Source organism: Mirounga leonina, unplaced genomic scaffold (genome assembly GCF_011800145.1).
Source record: "Mirounga leonina isolate KUSES-001 unplaced genomic scaffold, KU_Mleo_1.0 Mir_129, whole genome shotgun sequence".
NCBI lineage: Eukaryota > Metazoa > Chordata > Mammalia > Carnivora > Phocidae > Mirounga > Mirounga leonina.
The window spans coordinates 69,418,873-69,435,075 of record NW_023270323.1 but is presented as its reverse complement, the minus strand read 5'-3'; the positions used below and the strand labels follow the sequence as shown (position 1 = coordinate 69,435,075).

At 49.4% G+C, this 16,203-nt stretch overlaps 1 protein-coding gene across 1 annotated transcript in view; it reads right to left on the bottom strand.

Moving 5' to 3' along the window:
• The window catches only part of PROM1 (prominin 1), a 106,898-nt gene extending 91,121 nt beyond the window's left edge, over positions 1 to 15,777 (bottom strand). The window contains exons 1-3 of the mRNA XM_035005265.1: positions 15,582 to 15,777; positions 15,102 to 15,245; positions 9,144 to 9,603 (exon numbers count right to left, since the gene is read on the bottom strand). Coding sequence (XP_034861156.1) covers positions 9,144 to 9,363 — 220 coding nt within the window. The 5' untranslated portion in view covers positions 9,364 to 9,603; positions 15,102 to 15,245; positions 15,582 to 15,777. The remainder of the gene's footprint in view (positions 1 to 9,143; positions 9,604 to 15,101; positions 15,246 to 15,581) is intronic.
• Positions 15,778 to 16,203: the final 426 nt, after the last annotated feature.

Genomic DNA, 16,203 nt, shown 5'->3' with positions numbered 1-16,203 from the left:
GGAAAATAACTAGGTTCTTCAGCAAAAAAATTGCAAGGAGGAAAAAGACCTAGAGGTGCATCCTAGAAATTAAACAGAGACAGGAGACGTATCAACCTATTGCAATACATGGACATTATTTGGATCCCAATTCAGCCAAACTGTATTAAAAAATTACATTTACAAGACAATCAAGAAATCCGAACACTTCAATACTTTATTATATTGAAGAACTATTGTTGACTTTCTACAGTGTAAAATCCAGCATCTTTATTTTTAGGCATAGGTACTGAAATATTTACAGATGATATGATAGAAAGACTGAGACTTGCTTCAGAATGAAGGAGATGAGTAGGAGGGACAGGTAGAGGTAGAAACCAAACAAAATTGATCATGAGTTGAAAGTTACTGAAGCAGGCTGAAGTTACTGAAGCAGGTTTAGATGAGGCCTGGAGGTGGAGCCCTCATGATGGGGTTAGTACTTTATAAGAAGAGGAAGAGACCTATGTGCATGCGGGCTCTCTCTCCTCCACGTGAAGATACAGCGAGAAGGCTCAAACCAAGAAAACGACTCTCGCCAGACACTAAATCTCCTGCACCTTGATCTTGGACTTCCAGCTTCCATCATGGTGAGAAATAAAACGCTGTTTATGCCCCCCAGGCTGTGGTATTTTGTGACAGCCGCCCAAGCGGACTAAACAGGCCCCAACTGGAAACCTCCCAAATGCCAAGCCAGTGGGATAGATAAATAAATTACAGTATATTCATGTGATAGAAGAGTATGCAACAGCAAAAATGAATATTTTCAGCCATATGCAACAATCTGGGTGACTCCTACAAATAAAATATTGTGCAAAAGAGGGCAGAAAACAAAGCGTATGTACTGCGTCCCAGCAGGTGTAACTCATCTATGCCATTGAAGGGCAGGAGACGGGTTACCCTTGGGATGAGTTGGGGGATAATGAGCAGGAAAGAAGACAGGGTTCTTCTGGGAGCTTGTTCTTTTCCTTGATCTGGGGGCTGGTTACACAGATGTGTGCAGTTTGTGAAAAGTCATCAGGTTGTAGATGTAGGTGCACTTTTCGGTATGCATATTATGCTTCAACATAAAAATATTTTAAATATTTTTTAAATTAAAAGAAAGACTTTGATTTAGTAGATATGGGGTGGGACCTAAGAATCTGTATTTCTAATAAGCTTCCAGGTGATGTTGATGCTGTTGTTCCAAATGTCACATCTGGGGTAGCACCGAGCTAGGCCACTCGAGTCCAAGTGCCTGAGAATTTCCAGGAGCAGGTTCAGTGGACAATGTATACTCAATATGACCTTCCTCCTTAGCTTAGGTGAGGGCAACAGGTCTACTGAGTGATGCCCGCCCTTCACTGTCTACAGAGCCTCATGGGAGATGTGTTGGCTTCTCCCCAGGCTCATGGCCTGACAATCTCCCAGGCATGCAGGGCTCTAGCCTCGGTGTTCTCCAGGCCATATCCTATGAATCTCTGTCTCAACTCGCATCAATCAGGCCTCTACCTAAGCACCTGGAATGCTCTCCTCTGCTTCCTGAACCCTTCCACACCCTATGGCTCAGTTCAATTGCTACTTCCTCCATGAAGCCTTCTCTTGGCCCCATCATGACTAATCCCTCCTCGGGACAGCCATGAGCCCACTTGATCATGAGCAAGGACAGCCAACCCTGCACCACAGCCCACTACGGAGGTGGAGATCTCCTCCCTCAATGTCAGCCTTTTGAGAACAGAGATACTCAGTCAAGGCCATCTCTGCCCAAACAGCACCAGGCTTGGCACGCAGTAGGAGCTCACTACATATTTGCAGGATTAAAATATGAGTGCTTGGAATCAAATAGTCAGGTTTGACTCTGGTTCCATTTTTTAGAAATAGGGCTTTGGTCACATTACTTGATATCGCTGGGCTGCTGGGGAGAGCTAAAAAAGCGTGTGTGTGTTGAAAGGTGGTCTTCAAAAAGCCATGTCCAAGTCCTGACCCCAGGAACCTGTGAGAGGGACCTTATTTGGAAAAACGGGTCTTTGCTGACATAATTAAGTTAAGGATCTTGAGACGATATCATCCTGGATATAGGGTGAGCCCTAAATCCAATGGCAGGTGTCCTCATAAGAGAAGGTCAGTGACACAGAAGGGGGCCGTGTGAAGAGAGGCAGCGATTAGAACACCTAGAGCCACTAGAAGCTGAAAGAAGCAAAGATTCTCCCTTAGAGCCTTCAGAGAGAGCGTGTTCCCGCCAATACCTTGACTTTGGACGTCTGGCCCTCAGAACGCAGAAAGAATAAATCTCTGCTGTTTTAAACCACCCGGTTTGTGATCATTTGTTAGGGCAGCTCTAGGAAACCAGAAGAGTGGGAGTCAAATAAATACTTGGTCTTTTGTCTGTGTGATCATCAAAGTCTGACATTAGTTCAAAAGCTTTTAATGAATATGAATTTTATACATTCAAATTTTATTTGACAAACACACAGCACTTAATGTATGTTAGACACTGTTTTAGTTGCTTTGCAAACACTATTTCTTCAAATATTATGACGCCCCCAAAAGTACCATGATTATTTATTTTTTTCTTGAGAGAGAAACAGAGAGAGAGCAGGGAGAGGGGCAGAGAGAGACAATCTCAAGCAGACTCCGTGCCCAGCATGGAGCCCAACGTGGGGTTCGATCTCATGACCCTGAGATCATGACCTGAGCAGAAATCAAGAGTCGAATGCTCAACCCCCTGAGCCACGCAAGCACCCCGAAAAGTACCGTGACTATTTCCGTCATTTTACAGAGGGAAAACTAAGAAACAGAGAGTTTAAGTAACTTGTCCAAGGTTACAGAGCTAGTAAAAGAGCCAGGATCCAAACCCAGGCAGTGGCTCCAGAGTGTGAGTTCTTCACCACAGCTCAAGTACTGGGCTCATCCCCGAATCTAGATCCCCTTCAAGCAGAAGATACGTGGCGAGCTTGCTTGACCTACCACCTCTCCTGCTAATGTTCACCCCACAGCCAAGTTCAGACCCAGCACCACCTTCCCTGTACAGACCACACTTCACAGCTACTCTCCAAGCACAAATTGTAGGACTTCTCTTCCGCTCAATGCCAGTGGACAAGCGGCGTTTAATTCCACATTGGCTCCGTCCAGCAGATGCTCCAGTGGCCTCTCTTTATTTACGTTCGTACTTAATCTCGCATTTCCTGCATGTACTTAGAGGATTCCTAAAAGGACATCACCGCTGGAGACTAGAGGAGTGGGGAGCTTTTCTTGTGTCTTTTTGTGGGCTTGGCACACATGTCCCAGAAAAGCATAGCCTGCCTCTGTTGATTACACGCATAAAGTCAGGAGCACATTCCAGCAGGACCTTGTAGACAACGTTACGGGGAATATGGTCAATAGGACTGGGTTTTCTGTTTAGCTGCAAAAGCTGTTCTATGAAGCAGAAGACACGTGAGATGGATTAGAGCAGTGCCCGTTACAGTCTGGGGACGTGTCACCTCCCCCCCAAACCCGCCCCACGCTCACAGGTCACTGGGGACATATGAATGCAATCTGTACAGCAGATCTCCTCCATAGAGGCAACATGGTGCAGCATTTGGGGGCAAAGTCATGGGCCCTGGGTCAAACCCTGAGTTGACCCCCTGTCCATCAGTGTGTGCAACCTTGGGACAGTCCCCGAGTCTCTTGAGTTCCTGATGAGCAAATACAAGCAGCAACTATGAGCCTGGAAAATAAAGCCTGGATTCCAACCCTGCCTCCACCACGACCCCCAATTGTTGTGGACCTCAACTTCCTCTTCTGTAAAATAAGAATAATAGTACCTAGCTCATAGAGTTACTGAGTTGTTCAAATCCCGGAAGCAGGCACATGATAACTGTTTGCTCTTACATAAATTAGGATGACAGGTGATGACAGTTGAACCCTGCCCAGCACAGTGAGTGACACCTGGGAGGAAGGATCACTAGATATTAGTTCTTTCCCTCAGTGACCTTATCTATGGCCAGGCCCATTGCCAATATGAGTGCTGTGATCTAAAGGAGACAATGCTGGCTTTGTTTGAATTAAGTAAGAACACACAGGTGTTGGATATAATAAAACATCCTGATTCCCAGCAGACATTGGCAAAGACATGCCTACTGGGCTATCCGCCCAGCCATCCCCTTTCCTGGGAAGCACCTCCCTACCTGTGGCGCCATGGAGACAGTGACGACTCCCAGTGTCAGGCCCACGAGGTGTGACCGTGGCCACCATTACTCAGTGGGTCTGTGGTTGGTGACTGGCCCAGGCAGGACTGGAACTGGGGCTTGGGACTTAAAGAGAAGAACCCCCAACCGTTCTCCAGGAAGTTGGCTTGAATTCTGCGATGCTGGCATCCTGGTTCCCTGCCACGAGGATGGCAGGAGTGGAGGATCCCAGAGGGAGGGGGGATGGGAAGGCGGAGGTGCAAAGGGATTGGGTGCAGAGAGGAGCCAAGGTGGGAGGCAAGGAGGTCCCAGAGTGAGCGCCAGTCCCGGTGGCTGGGTAGCACGAGGTAACCGGAAGGCATGATGATAAACTTCTTTTTGACACCTTAGCTAACAGGTTTCTGTTATCTGCAACGGAGGGAACTCGCACTTACTGCAACAACCTGCCCAGATCTCATACTCGGCAGAGGACAAGCTTCGCCCTTCCCTCCTCCCACCTCCCGCTCACCCAGCTCCGCTTTGGCACCTGCCAAAATCAGATTAACCCAGAATGCTGTTAGAAACAGGTCAACCGGCCTAAAAATCTCATTTAAAAATACACCCAAAACAGAGCAGAGAATAATTTTAGAGACTTTCTATAAAAATAAAAGCAGAAGATGCCTTTTTTTCACTTGCTCCAATAGAATAGCTCTGGTCTGGGTCATGATTTATACCAAATTCATCACAGACACATGAAATTGAAAAGGCACTGTTTACCATCCACACAAGATAATCTTCTGCAACACACACTCTTAGTGTGCAGAAATGACCATTTTTTATAGCAGCCTGCAGACCTTTTTAAAGCACTGTGGTAAAGTAAAAGGGAAAGAAATGAGCCACAAGGTAAGCTGTGGAATATAGGAGAAATAACTAGTATTGGAGACAGAGGTTTCTCAATCTGCCCCAGGCTAGCCATGTGCCTTGAACATGTACTCTTGTTCTGACTTAGCTTTCCAGTCTGGAAAGGGGGGTATAATAAATAGAAATAAGATGACCATTTACCACCATCATTTATCTCCCAAAGTTGTCGGGGGCTTCGAATGAGCTAACACTTCGCAAAGAATGCCTTACAGCAGATTCTGGGGACAGTGGCAAAGAACAAAGAAACAGAAGAACGAGAGCCTGTCAGACGTAGATGTTTTAGTGGAGGAGTAAAGACCACGCAGTGGACTAGCACTGCACCCAAACCCTGCCTTCTAGACCTGGTTCCGCGACTGTGGGGCTTGCAGGAAGACACAGCCTGCTGAACTTCAAAAGTAATGGAATGGCTTCTTACAAGGTAACTCCATAGAGAATATTCCTGATGGAGCAGCAGTAAGGACATTTTAGTGATCCCTCCTGGAGACATCTTCTTTTTCCCATGTCCCTTTCTGGCACCAATCTTGGCATCCAATTTGGTCAATTCTTCCTCTCAAATAATAATATAACTAGCAGCTACCTTTACTGAGGATTTTTATCTGTGCCTTTCAGGCATGGTTTTAAACATAGGCTTTACATATGTCATCTCATTTAAGCTTCACAGCTAAAAGCTACAGAGTGCGTTATGATTATTGTCATATTACATCTATGAGAGCAGAGGCTCTGAAAATTAACTTGGCCAAAATCACCCAGCAGGTAATAGGCAAGAGCTAGGATTTGAACCCAAATCCTTTGAAATGAAATCCACGAAATGGATCCTGCCTCTGTTTCCCCCATCACCTTTGCCTCGTGCTAAGTTAGGTGCATTATTACCTCCCTCTGGACCACTGTAGAAGACTCTACCTCCCTATGACCTTTCCTACCAGCTGCTATCGGATTCTTTTCCCAAAACCCAATTCCCCTTCCACCCTGGCTCCCAGCTCCCAGCAGGTACAGCACAGAAAGCAGGGGCTCTCAAGAAATGAATGAAACTTTGCTCATGTTGCCTCAGCTTCCTTCTCTCTATAAAACTCTCCAGGGCGCCTGGGTGGCTCAGATGGTTAAGCATCTGCCTTCGGCTCAGGTCATGATCCCAGGGTCCTGGGATCGAGTCCCGCATCGGGCTTTCTGCTCCTTGGGAGCCTGCTTCTCCCTCTGCCTCTCTCTCTCTCTCTCTCTCTGTCTCTCATGAATAAATAAATAAAATCTTAAAAATAAATAAATAAATAAAACTCTCCAGCCTGCCAGTCAGGGTCTGACCCTTAACAGACTTATTCCATGAATACCCATCTCATGGGTCCACTATGAACCACTGTCTCCTCCACTCTCTGGGCACGTGGTTCCCTGTGCCAGAAGCACCCTTCCCTCAACTCCCCCTGGTCATCCTGCCATCAACACCCTTTCTAGGTTGAATGAATAGACAAGCGACCCCTCCCGAATGTAAGCCATCACTCTCTTCTCAGTGTGTCTAAGCCCGGGACTCGGCATCCCTCTTGCAGCTTCAGACGGGGGATAGGTGTTTATGAAATGCAAAACGCGTTATGCTGTTTGGCTCAGACACAGGATATAAAGTGGAAAACTTCCCAGTCAAATAGCATGAGAAAAGGGAGCCCGGGCTCGAGGGTCCTCCCTTTCTCTTCCACTCCTGCACTGGACTGGGACTTTGCACTCAAAACACTCTACTCTTTCAAATGAAAGAATATACCTTGGGGATCATTCCCTCTGTGAAGTTGTTACTTCATAGAGGACTTGTCCAGAAGTCATCTGTTTAGGTTACTGTATTAAGTTAGTTAAGCTAATGAATAGGATTCCATTTCTCTCTCTCTCTCTCATTGTTGTTGTTTTTGCATCTTCAATTATGAAGATGTCTGCCTATGATCTGGAGCTCATGAAACACAATGGTCCCAGCAGGAAAACCCTGTCTGGTATATGTCCTTTATGTGGGAAAGCACCTAAGGGTACTTTGAGACCATTATGAGATCTAGTAACTGGATGAAAGAATTTAAAAAATGGGATGGTGGGAAAAAACCAACACTCCACAATGTCCCCTATGAAATTCAATATTATATTCTTTAAGCAACCTAATGATTTTTTTTTGCAAGGGGTAGTGCTACTCTGCTCTGGTCTACTGTTGAGACCTTCGGGAATTTCTTTTTCCAAAGTAATAAGTATTGATGAAGGTCAAGGGACAAGCAGTGCTAACACCCTCAGATTACAGCAGGATTTAAATTCTTCAGACACCTCCTTCTAGACTAATAATGGCGGTGGAGTTCAAAACCTGAGAATGTGTTGGATGCAGGATGCCTTTGACCTGATCGTTTGAATGCAAACTTTTAAAAATATTGCTTTCCTTTCTAAAATAAGTGTGACGAAGCCTTCCTCTGAAACCTAGAGGGGGCAAAATAAAGCAACATATGGGAAGAGATTACAGGATTAACTAATTACATGATATGCCTTAATAACACATGGATGCTTCACAATCTTTTTGAAGACGCCATTATAAATGCATATAATACAACTGAATTCTATTCCTTTTGCATAAAAAAAAGAAACTAAGACTAAAAACACTAGTAGGTATTTGATTATTCAATAATATTTACACCAAGTCTACAAATAAAGGAAGAGGTATCTATTGAGAATAGTGAACTTGTATCCAACATTAATAAGTGAAATATTTTCTACTTCCATCTTTTGGATTTTCAAATTTAGTCTTTCAAGCAGGGACATAAACAGTATGTAGTATTTGTTCAGGTTCTCTTCAAGGGCAACAGGGTTCAGAGTGATTTGTTTCACTGAATTGAAATTTAAATTAACAAAAAATTGAGAACTACACTTCAAACTGTTTTGACTGCTTAATCTGAGACAAAAAAATGTAAGACAATTTCAATATAAATGTATCATAATGAAAATCTGTAAACTGCCCATAACATAAACAAGTATTAAAGCTCACTAAATACATTCTCTCTCCCTCTCTTTCTGTCTCTGTCTCTCTCTCTCACACACACACAGACACATAATCCTCTTATGAATAATAGCTGACCAGCTAAAGAAGATGATAAGGATTACTACAAATTTTATAATTTGTATTGTATAACTTGTATTTGTATTTGATAATTTGTACATTGTATATTGTAAAGTTTAAAATTTGTATATATATGTACAAATTTTATAATTTGTATATATCATTTGTATATTGTAAATTGATACATTTATATATCAATAATAGCATTCAAATCTTCACAGTTTAAAGAACAAGCCTAGAATAGGTCTAACATGAAGTCAATAAAAATTTAGACTGCCAAACCCTAATAGCAGATATTTCCCACAGACCATTTAAATTTTCATAATCTCTTCCCTGAAAACACATACCCGCAGGATTCCCAGGACAGGGATTAGGGCGAACAGTAGCAATACTCACCATGGGTAAGGCACCATGCCATCAGAGTTCCCACAAGGGGCCATCCCTCCTTTCCTTACACTTAAATTCTTAGAACTGAAGCAAAGAGTTAGCCAGGTAAACACGGCGGGTCAGGCCTGCCGTTGTCCTCAGCAATGTGAAATTGTACTTTGTGGTGGGTCAAGGAGGGGTCAATCTGTAAGTGCTGGCCTAGCCACCAGAGGTGATTATTAACTCACCTGAGAGAATTTGCATTTTTACCCTAATTTTTACCTTTGGTTTGCACTTGAGAGTAATTCATTGCTCTCACCAGGAAAAAAAAAAAAAAAAAAAGAAGAGGGAGGGGGAAAAAAGAGCAAGAATTGGAAAACCAGCATAGCAACATCGTTTGATTTCACTTCTTATAATCACATTCCTTGACAACCTATTCAACCTGGCACCAGTGTTCCTAACTTCTGTCTCAATACTTTCTGCTCCTGTAAACTCCAATCACTTTGAATCTTAGGCTTTAAAAAAACAATATATAAATAAAATACTGAATATAAAACATATTTACTGTATCTTGATTAACCAACAATATCCCGTGTGCGCAGGTGAGTGTGTCTGGGGACAAACTCCATCTTTTCCCCGCAATGGGCACTTACCTTCGGGGAAAGCATTGGGCTGCACCACGCGGAGGAAGACGTGCACCATTTTAAAGAGAACGCCAATGGGCCCAGCTTTGTAAGAGTGCTTGGTCTCATAGTTCGTGGCAGGCAATTCAAATTCCAAAACACCAGAACCCTTTGTGGATGACAGCGGCCCCAGGGCGGAGGTATCCGAGCACAACTCCAGCAGCAGCAGGAAGCCTAGGAGGAGGGCCATGGCTAGCAGGGTCCCCCACGCATGAGGTAGAGCTGGGGGCCTCCGGCCTCAGAGGTTCTGGAAGCCTTGGTCGAGGCAGGAGCGTGCGTTCCTGCGCAGAAGAGGCTCGGCAGCAAGCGCTGGGTGTGCGGAGTCCACTCCCTTTCCTGGCCGGGCCGGCATGCAGCAAAGGGCGTTCGAGAGCCTTCTGCGGGCCCGGGTCCGGGTCCGGGTCCGGGTCTGCGGCTCAAGGCACCATCCCTGGTGGGAGAGAAAGACAGCGCTCAGTTCGCACGCAGCCCGCCTGCCCCAGGAGCTTCTGGAGAGAAGGCTGCAGAGCTTTAGAGCCCACGCATCAGCCTAATCCGCTGGGTGGGAGGCAAATGCAGAGCCTGCTTAGAGCTGCAGGGGCACGAAAGCCAGAAGGTCCGACCCCAGGGGCCAGACGCAGAACGCAGACCTTGATGGGTTCCGGAAACACTCTATGGTGTAGAGAAGGCTGTGCGGCCTGAGAAACAGACACTTAGCGAGCACTTGCTATGTACCCAACGCTGCTGTACGTGCTGGGCCGGCTGGACCTTGTTGAAGGCATTATCCCATTTACAGATGAGGAAACCGCCCCAAAGAGGACTTCTGGGGACGTGCCCAGGTTAGGGCTGATTAATGGTGGGGTCACAATTCAAACCTGGGAGTTTGCCTTCAGAGCCCACACAAAACACCAGAACACTGTTCCTACAGAGACCTCTCTCTGGGGCTCCCCGCAGGTACCCAGAGGCCGTAGACTAGATGCCTATTTTTTTTCTCCAAGCTGGTGCTGCTGTCCCTGCTTCTGGAAATATATCTTATCTGCTTTTTATTCTACTCATTTGCTCACTGACCTTGTTTCAGACATCGCCCTCTCCACCTCACCCCCAACCCAAACTAGAAGGCCTCAAGGGCAGGAGCCAAGCTCTCTAAGGCTGGGTCACACTGGAATCTACCTTTCTAACACGTTCACCAGGTAATCCTGATGGAAACCTTCGCCCCCAAGTCACTACCTGAGAATTACGGGTCCCAGTGCTGAGAGATAGGGCGGAGGGAGATTCCCCACCACCCTTTCTGGGAGAGAAAGAGTCAGGAATGCGAGAGGCAGCTTCCAAGCCAGTGTCTAGCGAGGGCAAGAGGCTGAGAGGGTCTCCAAAGTGGACCCTGTCCCCTTGTGTTTTGAGCCCCAGAACTGAACACAAGGTAGGGCACACAGTCGGGGCTCAGTAAGTTCTGCTGAATATAAAACTGAATAAGCCAAAATGACTCTTTGCTTGTGCCACTGTGTGGAACGAGGTGTATCAGAACACAACATCGGAGGGGAGGTGGGGTGCGCGGCTCGGACTCCATTCTGGGGTCAGGAACACCCTGATTCTCTTCTATTTTGTACATGAGATACATACTTAGTACCTTTCAAAGTAAGGGCAGGGTGCTCCTGAAACCACTGTGAAATGGGGGAAGGAAGGTCATCAAGAAAGTGACCCGTTGCACAAGGGGCCGTGATCCACTAAGTCGAAGAAAGCTGCAGACAAAAGGTGCGAATGCGTGAGCTGTTTGAGTGAAGACGTGAATTCGTATTTAATCTCCCGGATACTGCCTCATCTTCCAAGCCCTGTCCCACCCCAGTTACTTCTGCACAGAACTCCCAACAGAATGACCTAACCCCTCTCTTTATCTAACCATGGCCGCTCTGCGCCCTTACAGCTCCCAGTGCCAACCTCGTGAACCCCGTATCAGCTTCCTGTCGGCTCTCCACCTCGCCCACGGATACACCGGGACCCTGGTGACCGTTGCCAAAGGGCAGTCCCCCTTCCAGGCATGGCTGCCGCCGCCCCCTGCTCGGGCTCCGGAGCGCTCTAGCCTTCCACCGGTTCCCGTCAGAAGTCACCGCTGGGCACATTCAAACACGGGCCTGCTCTGCTCCATCTTCAAACGGTCGCCAGAGAGGACAAATGAGAGAGAAACAAAGCCAGCCCGCCTTCCGGGGCCACGCTCTGGAGCCTCCGCGGCTGCACGGGCGGAAGAGGGAGCTGGCAGCAGAGGGTGTGCGCGGTACGCAGGTGCAATAGGTCGACTCTCATGAGGCCGGCAGGCAGGCTTGCACACCACACACACTGACAACTGCCACACACACACCACACACTAACACACACTAGCACACACCACACATGCACACACCACACACACTAACACACACCACACATACACACACTAACACACACCACACACACTGACAACTGCCACACACACACCACACACTAACACACACTAATACACACCACACACCACACATACACACACCACACACACTAGCACACACCACACACACACACACCACACATACTAACACACACCACACATACACACACCACACACACTAATACACACCACACATACACCACACACACTAACACACACCACACACACCAGCACACACCACACATACACACACAGCACACATACACACACCACACACACTGACAACTGCCACACATACACACACCACACACACTAACACACACCACACACACTGACACACAGCACACACACTAACACACACCACACATACACACACCACACAAATACACACCACACACGCTAACACACCCCACACACGCACAAAACATGCATACACACAAAACGCATGCTCATATAAATATCCTGCACAATACACACACACTACACACAACACGCTCCCGTCTTGTTTTCTGCTAAAGGACAGGCGGGGAGCACAGCAGCCGAAAGGATTAAAGGCTCAGCTGCCGAGAGAGGCTGACTTCTTGCTAATGCCACCCGGCCTCAGCCAGTGACGGAGAGAACACAGCAGGAGAGAGATGGCAAGAGGCCTGCGGAAGAGCTATGAATAAACAGTTTCAAACTCTCTCCGTGAAAAAGCAGGGGAAGGCAAATCCCAAGTGAAATGCAGCCCCACTCACGGCTGCGAGGCTGGAAGTGCCAATTCAGCTGGCCGGCACCCAGAGCTACGTGTCCAGATTTCTTCACTTCTTCCTCCAAAGTGGCGGTCCCTCTCACATTTAGAGTAAATGTTAATACTAAAATCTCACGACTTAGGAAACACTAGATAATAAAAGTCAAGCCAAAAGGGATGGTCTGGGTCCTCACCTGTGAACCCCCCTGGGTGGCAGGAGCAGCTGGGAGCCGCTCCTGGGACAGCCAGCCTAAAACCCAGGCCAGCTCTCCTGGACCAGGAGCTGCATTAGCATAAAATGTATATTTATTTAAAATGCTAATTATTGGACCGAATTTCTGGAGATGGGGCCCATTAATCTGCATTTTCAACACTCTCCCTCGGTGACTGATTCTCAAAACAACTGAAGTCTGAGAACCGGCACTGTTCCTGAGTACTCACTCACCTGGCTTATTCAGGCCACTCTCCAAAGACACCTTTGGCTTCTCAAATACAACTGCAAGACAACAGATTCAAGGAAAAGTCCTCCAGATGCCCTTCCTATAGTGCATTAAACTGATCTAGCCCAGCTGCTGTGTGGGGGTTTACTCATCTCTATGCCCCCAGAGCCAGGCACACAGTAGGCACTCAATAAAGGATTGCTGAAATCAAACGGTGAGGGATAGAGGCAGAACTGACATGAAATGGTCATTTTTACCCATTTCAAGATTGTATCGAGCATTTATTAGCAGTCCCACAGCCTCTGGAAGGGAGGTGCTGGAGGGTCTGTAGCTATCCCCATGATATAGGCAGCAGACTGTCTCTTTACTGGTTTTGCACATGGCAGAGCAACTGGTCTACCATCCTGGGGCCATGCCTTCCGCTGGGACCCTCAACTTTGCAGGCTTTTGGAAACTGCTCGCTCAGAGGCTACCTCCTTACACAGGCACTAGACCAATCAATAAAGGCGATCTCACCATTTTTCTGATTTATGGGGTACAGATTCCTGGTTTCCATTCCAAATGCACTGAGTTCAAACTGGAAAGGGGGCCCAAGAATGTGAATTTTGAGCAAATACTTCACATGATTCTGAGCTTGGAGTCCAGAGAATGGCACTTCCACAGACACCAGTTTAAAAGCAGACATGGTGACTATCTAGCTTCATTTCTCCTTCTAACAAAAGGATCTTTGTAGTGGATATTTGTCACCTGGGATTTAGTTGCGGGGTGTGGGGGGGTGGTCCCGCAGCCCGGGAGAGCCTCCTGCCGAGAAGGGAGAGCTGCGGGGGAGCTGCTTAACTTCTGAGCCTACCCTTGTGAGTCCTGTGGGCAGAACCCTGGCATTTCATTGTGAGGTCAGCCGAGGTGCCCAAACTGTGCCCTGGGGGGTCCCTCACGCTCACCCAGCAGATGCTTATTCCTGGGCTTGTGCATGGGGCCCGCACTCAAGCAGAGGCAGTTTCTAATTCATTCTAGCAATGATGGCACAGTGCCAGCAGCCACATCCAGAGTCTTGTGGCGGCAGCCGTGGCCACACACCAATCGGGGGACCTGTTGCATGTCCTGCATGAGCTCCTGAGTCTGGCTAGCCAGGCTTCCTGTCACTTCTCTAAGCTACCCAGTCCCTTTCCTGCTAAAATTGCCCAGCGTTGGCTTCTATCGTTTGTAACAAAGCATCCTGACCCTTAACAAATCTGAGATAGCTCTTGGTCCCCTGCAAAACCTTCATCCTTCATATATTAAACAGTACCAATAAAATAATACTTGGCTTAAAGTCTTACTACTTTGAGCCAGTCCGTTGATGCACTTGTTTACTTCACTGTGCTGGAATGCACAGAAATAGTCCAGTGTGGAAATCATAAGGAAGTTCATTTAAAAAAAATTATGGGGACATATCAAGGAAGCAAAACGAAACTAAAGGACATTGCTGAAGTGACAACAGGCCACACGTTTGAGACGGGGCAGGGGTCTCTAGTCCCACTCATTAACCCGGTAACTTGAGCGGTTGCTTACATTCTCCCTGCTTTCCTTTGCTTGTCCATAAAGTGGGGGTTTGAATAGTGCTGGAGGGCTAGACACGGAGTAGGTACAGCACCAGGCAGAGAGCTGACAGTCAAAAAAGGGTCCGAACCACCACGGCCAGCATCAGTCCTTCACACTCCGCGTGGCCCTGGGCTCACCTTGACAGACAGGACAGCTCCCGGAGGATACGCAACAGAAAGTGAGAAAGAAAAAGAAGTAGTAACTTCACACAGTGTGAATCCACAATGATTCCCATACTCGTCTTTGAGCCACAAAAACAGCATTTGGGTACGGTTCACCCAACATACAGCGGCAGACGTTTGAGTCTCCAGCGGGGCGTTCAAGGACCCCCGATCGTTCACCTGCGTGTCTTAACGAAGGTCAGCCGCTGCCCACAGGCTCCCTGGAAAATCTTTCTGGATCGGAGCCGGGGCGGGAGTTACAGGAGCAACCTGTTGCTGCAAGAAGCTTGGGGCGCCGGCTTCCCCCAGCCTTTCCCTCCCACCCGCCGCCGGGCCGGGCCCCTTCCTGCCCTCTCTCCCTCCTCGGCAGGAGGCTCTCCCGGGCTGCGGGACACAAAAGAATGGGCGGTGGGGCGGGCGCGGGAAGCGAGGAGACTCGAGGAATCCGCCGCCGCCTGGGGGAGGGGGTTGCCCGAGTAACTTGGCTGCCCCCGCGCGTCCGCACGGGATCCCTGCCACCCCCGGAGGCTGCATCGGGGTCGCCAGGGCGAAGGGGGAGCGGAGCGGTGTGCCACCCCCTCGAATCCCCTTCCCCTCTCGGAGCGGGCTTTCGGGGAAACTGACCTGGGACACCCTGCCTCTCCCGCACCTCGAAGCTCGTTCTTCCGTCCACGCTTCCCTTTGTTGTTCCAGCCCGCGGCGCGGTACTGGCGAGGTGCGCCCAGAGCGAACTCAGTTCTCCACCCGGCAATTGCCGCAGGTCCCCAACTGTGCACACAAGGGGGTGGGGGCTGCATCAAGCCCGGGGTGCGTGAGGCTCTCCCACAGACGCCGGGAGACCGCCTCCCGCGGCTCCCCCCGGGCCCCCCTCCTGCTATGCTCTATTGCACCGCGTATTCCATTTGGAAAACCAGGGGGAGGTGACCCCTTTCCATCCCCGGCAGGGGAGGCTCAGTACCCCGCGCCCCCGGGGCACCCCCAGCACTCCGCTCCCCGCAGAACAGTTCCCAAACCCCTGACGAGCCTCCCCTCCGCCCTCCGCCTTCTCGGAGAGCGAGCCCGCGGCTTCGGGGGTCCCGGTCCCGCGTGCTTGTGTCCTGGTACCTGGCGAGCCACAGCCGCCGGCTCCCCTCCTGTGGCTGGAAAGAAGACCCACCACGCAGCCACCAGGCAGCGGGCAAAGTTTGCGCGCGTCCGCGCTCTGCCCGGAACTCCCGCTGGCCTGGCGCCCGGGCCACCTCGGCCACTTTGCAGCCGCCTGGCTCCCCGACCGCTCTCGGGGCTCGTACGACCTGCCGCGGGGCCGGAGCGAGCCCCTCCGTTCCCGATTCCCGACCCCACCTTCCTGCAGGAGGGTGCGCTCCGGCCCCCACCGTCACCGATGACGCCTCCCGGGCTCCGGGATGAGGACGCCGCTACTCACCGTACGCCGGGTCCAGCTCCCGAGGCGGCTCCCGCCGCCGCCTGCCCTCCGCTCGCAGCGGCGTTCGCCCAACTCTGTCCGGCTCATGAATGATTTATGAGCCGCTTCGGGGACCACCGGGACGGCTTCCGGAGAGGCGGCCCCGCTGCCCGGCGCGCCGGCCAGCCCCCGGGGCGCGGCGGGCGGGGAAAGGCGCCGGCCCTGGAGGCGGGCGAGCGAGGCCCGGGGTGCCCGCGGGGACCTGTTGCGGCCGCCCCTGCTCCCGAGCAGGGACTTGCGGATGGAGCAATGCTACTTAGGTCT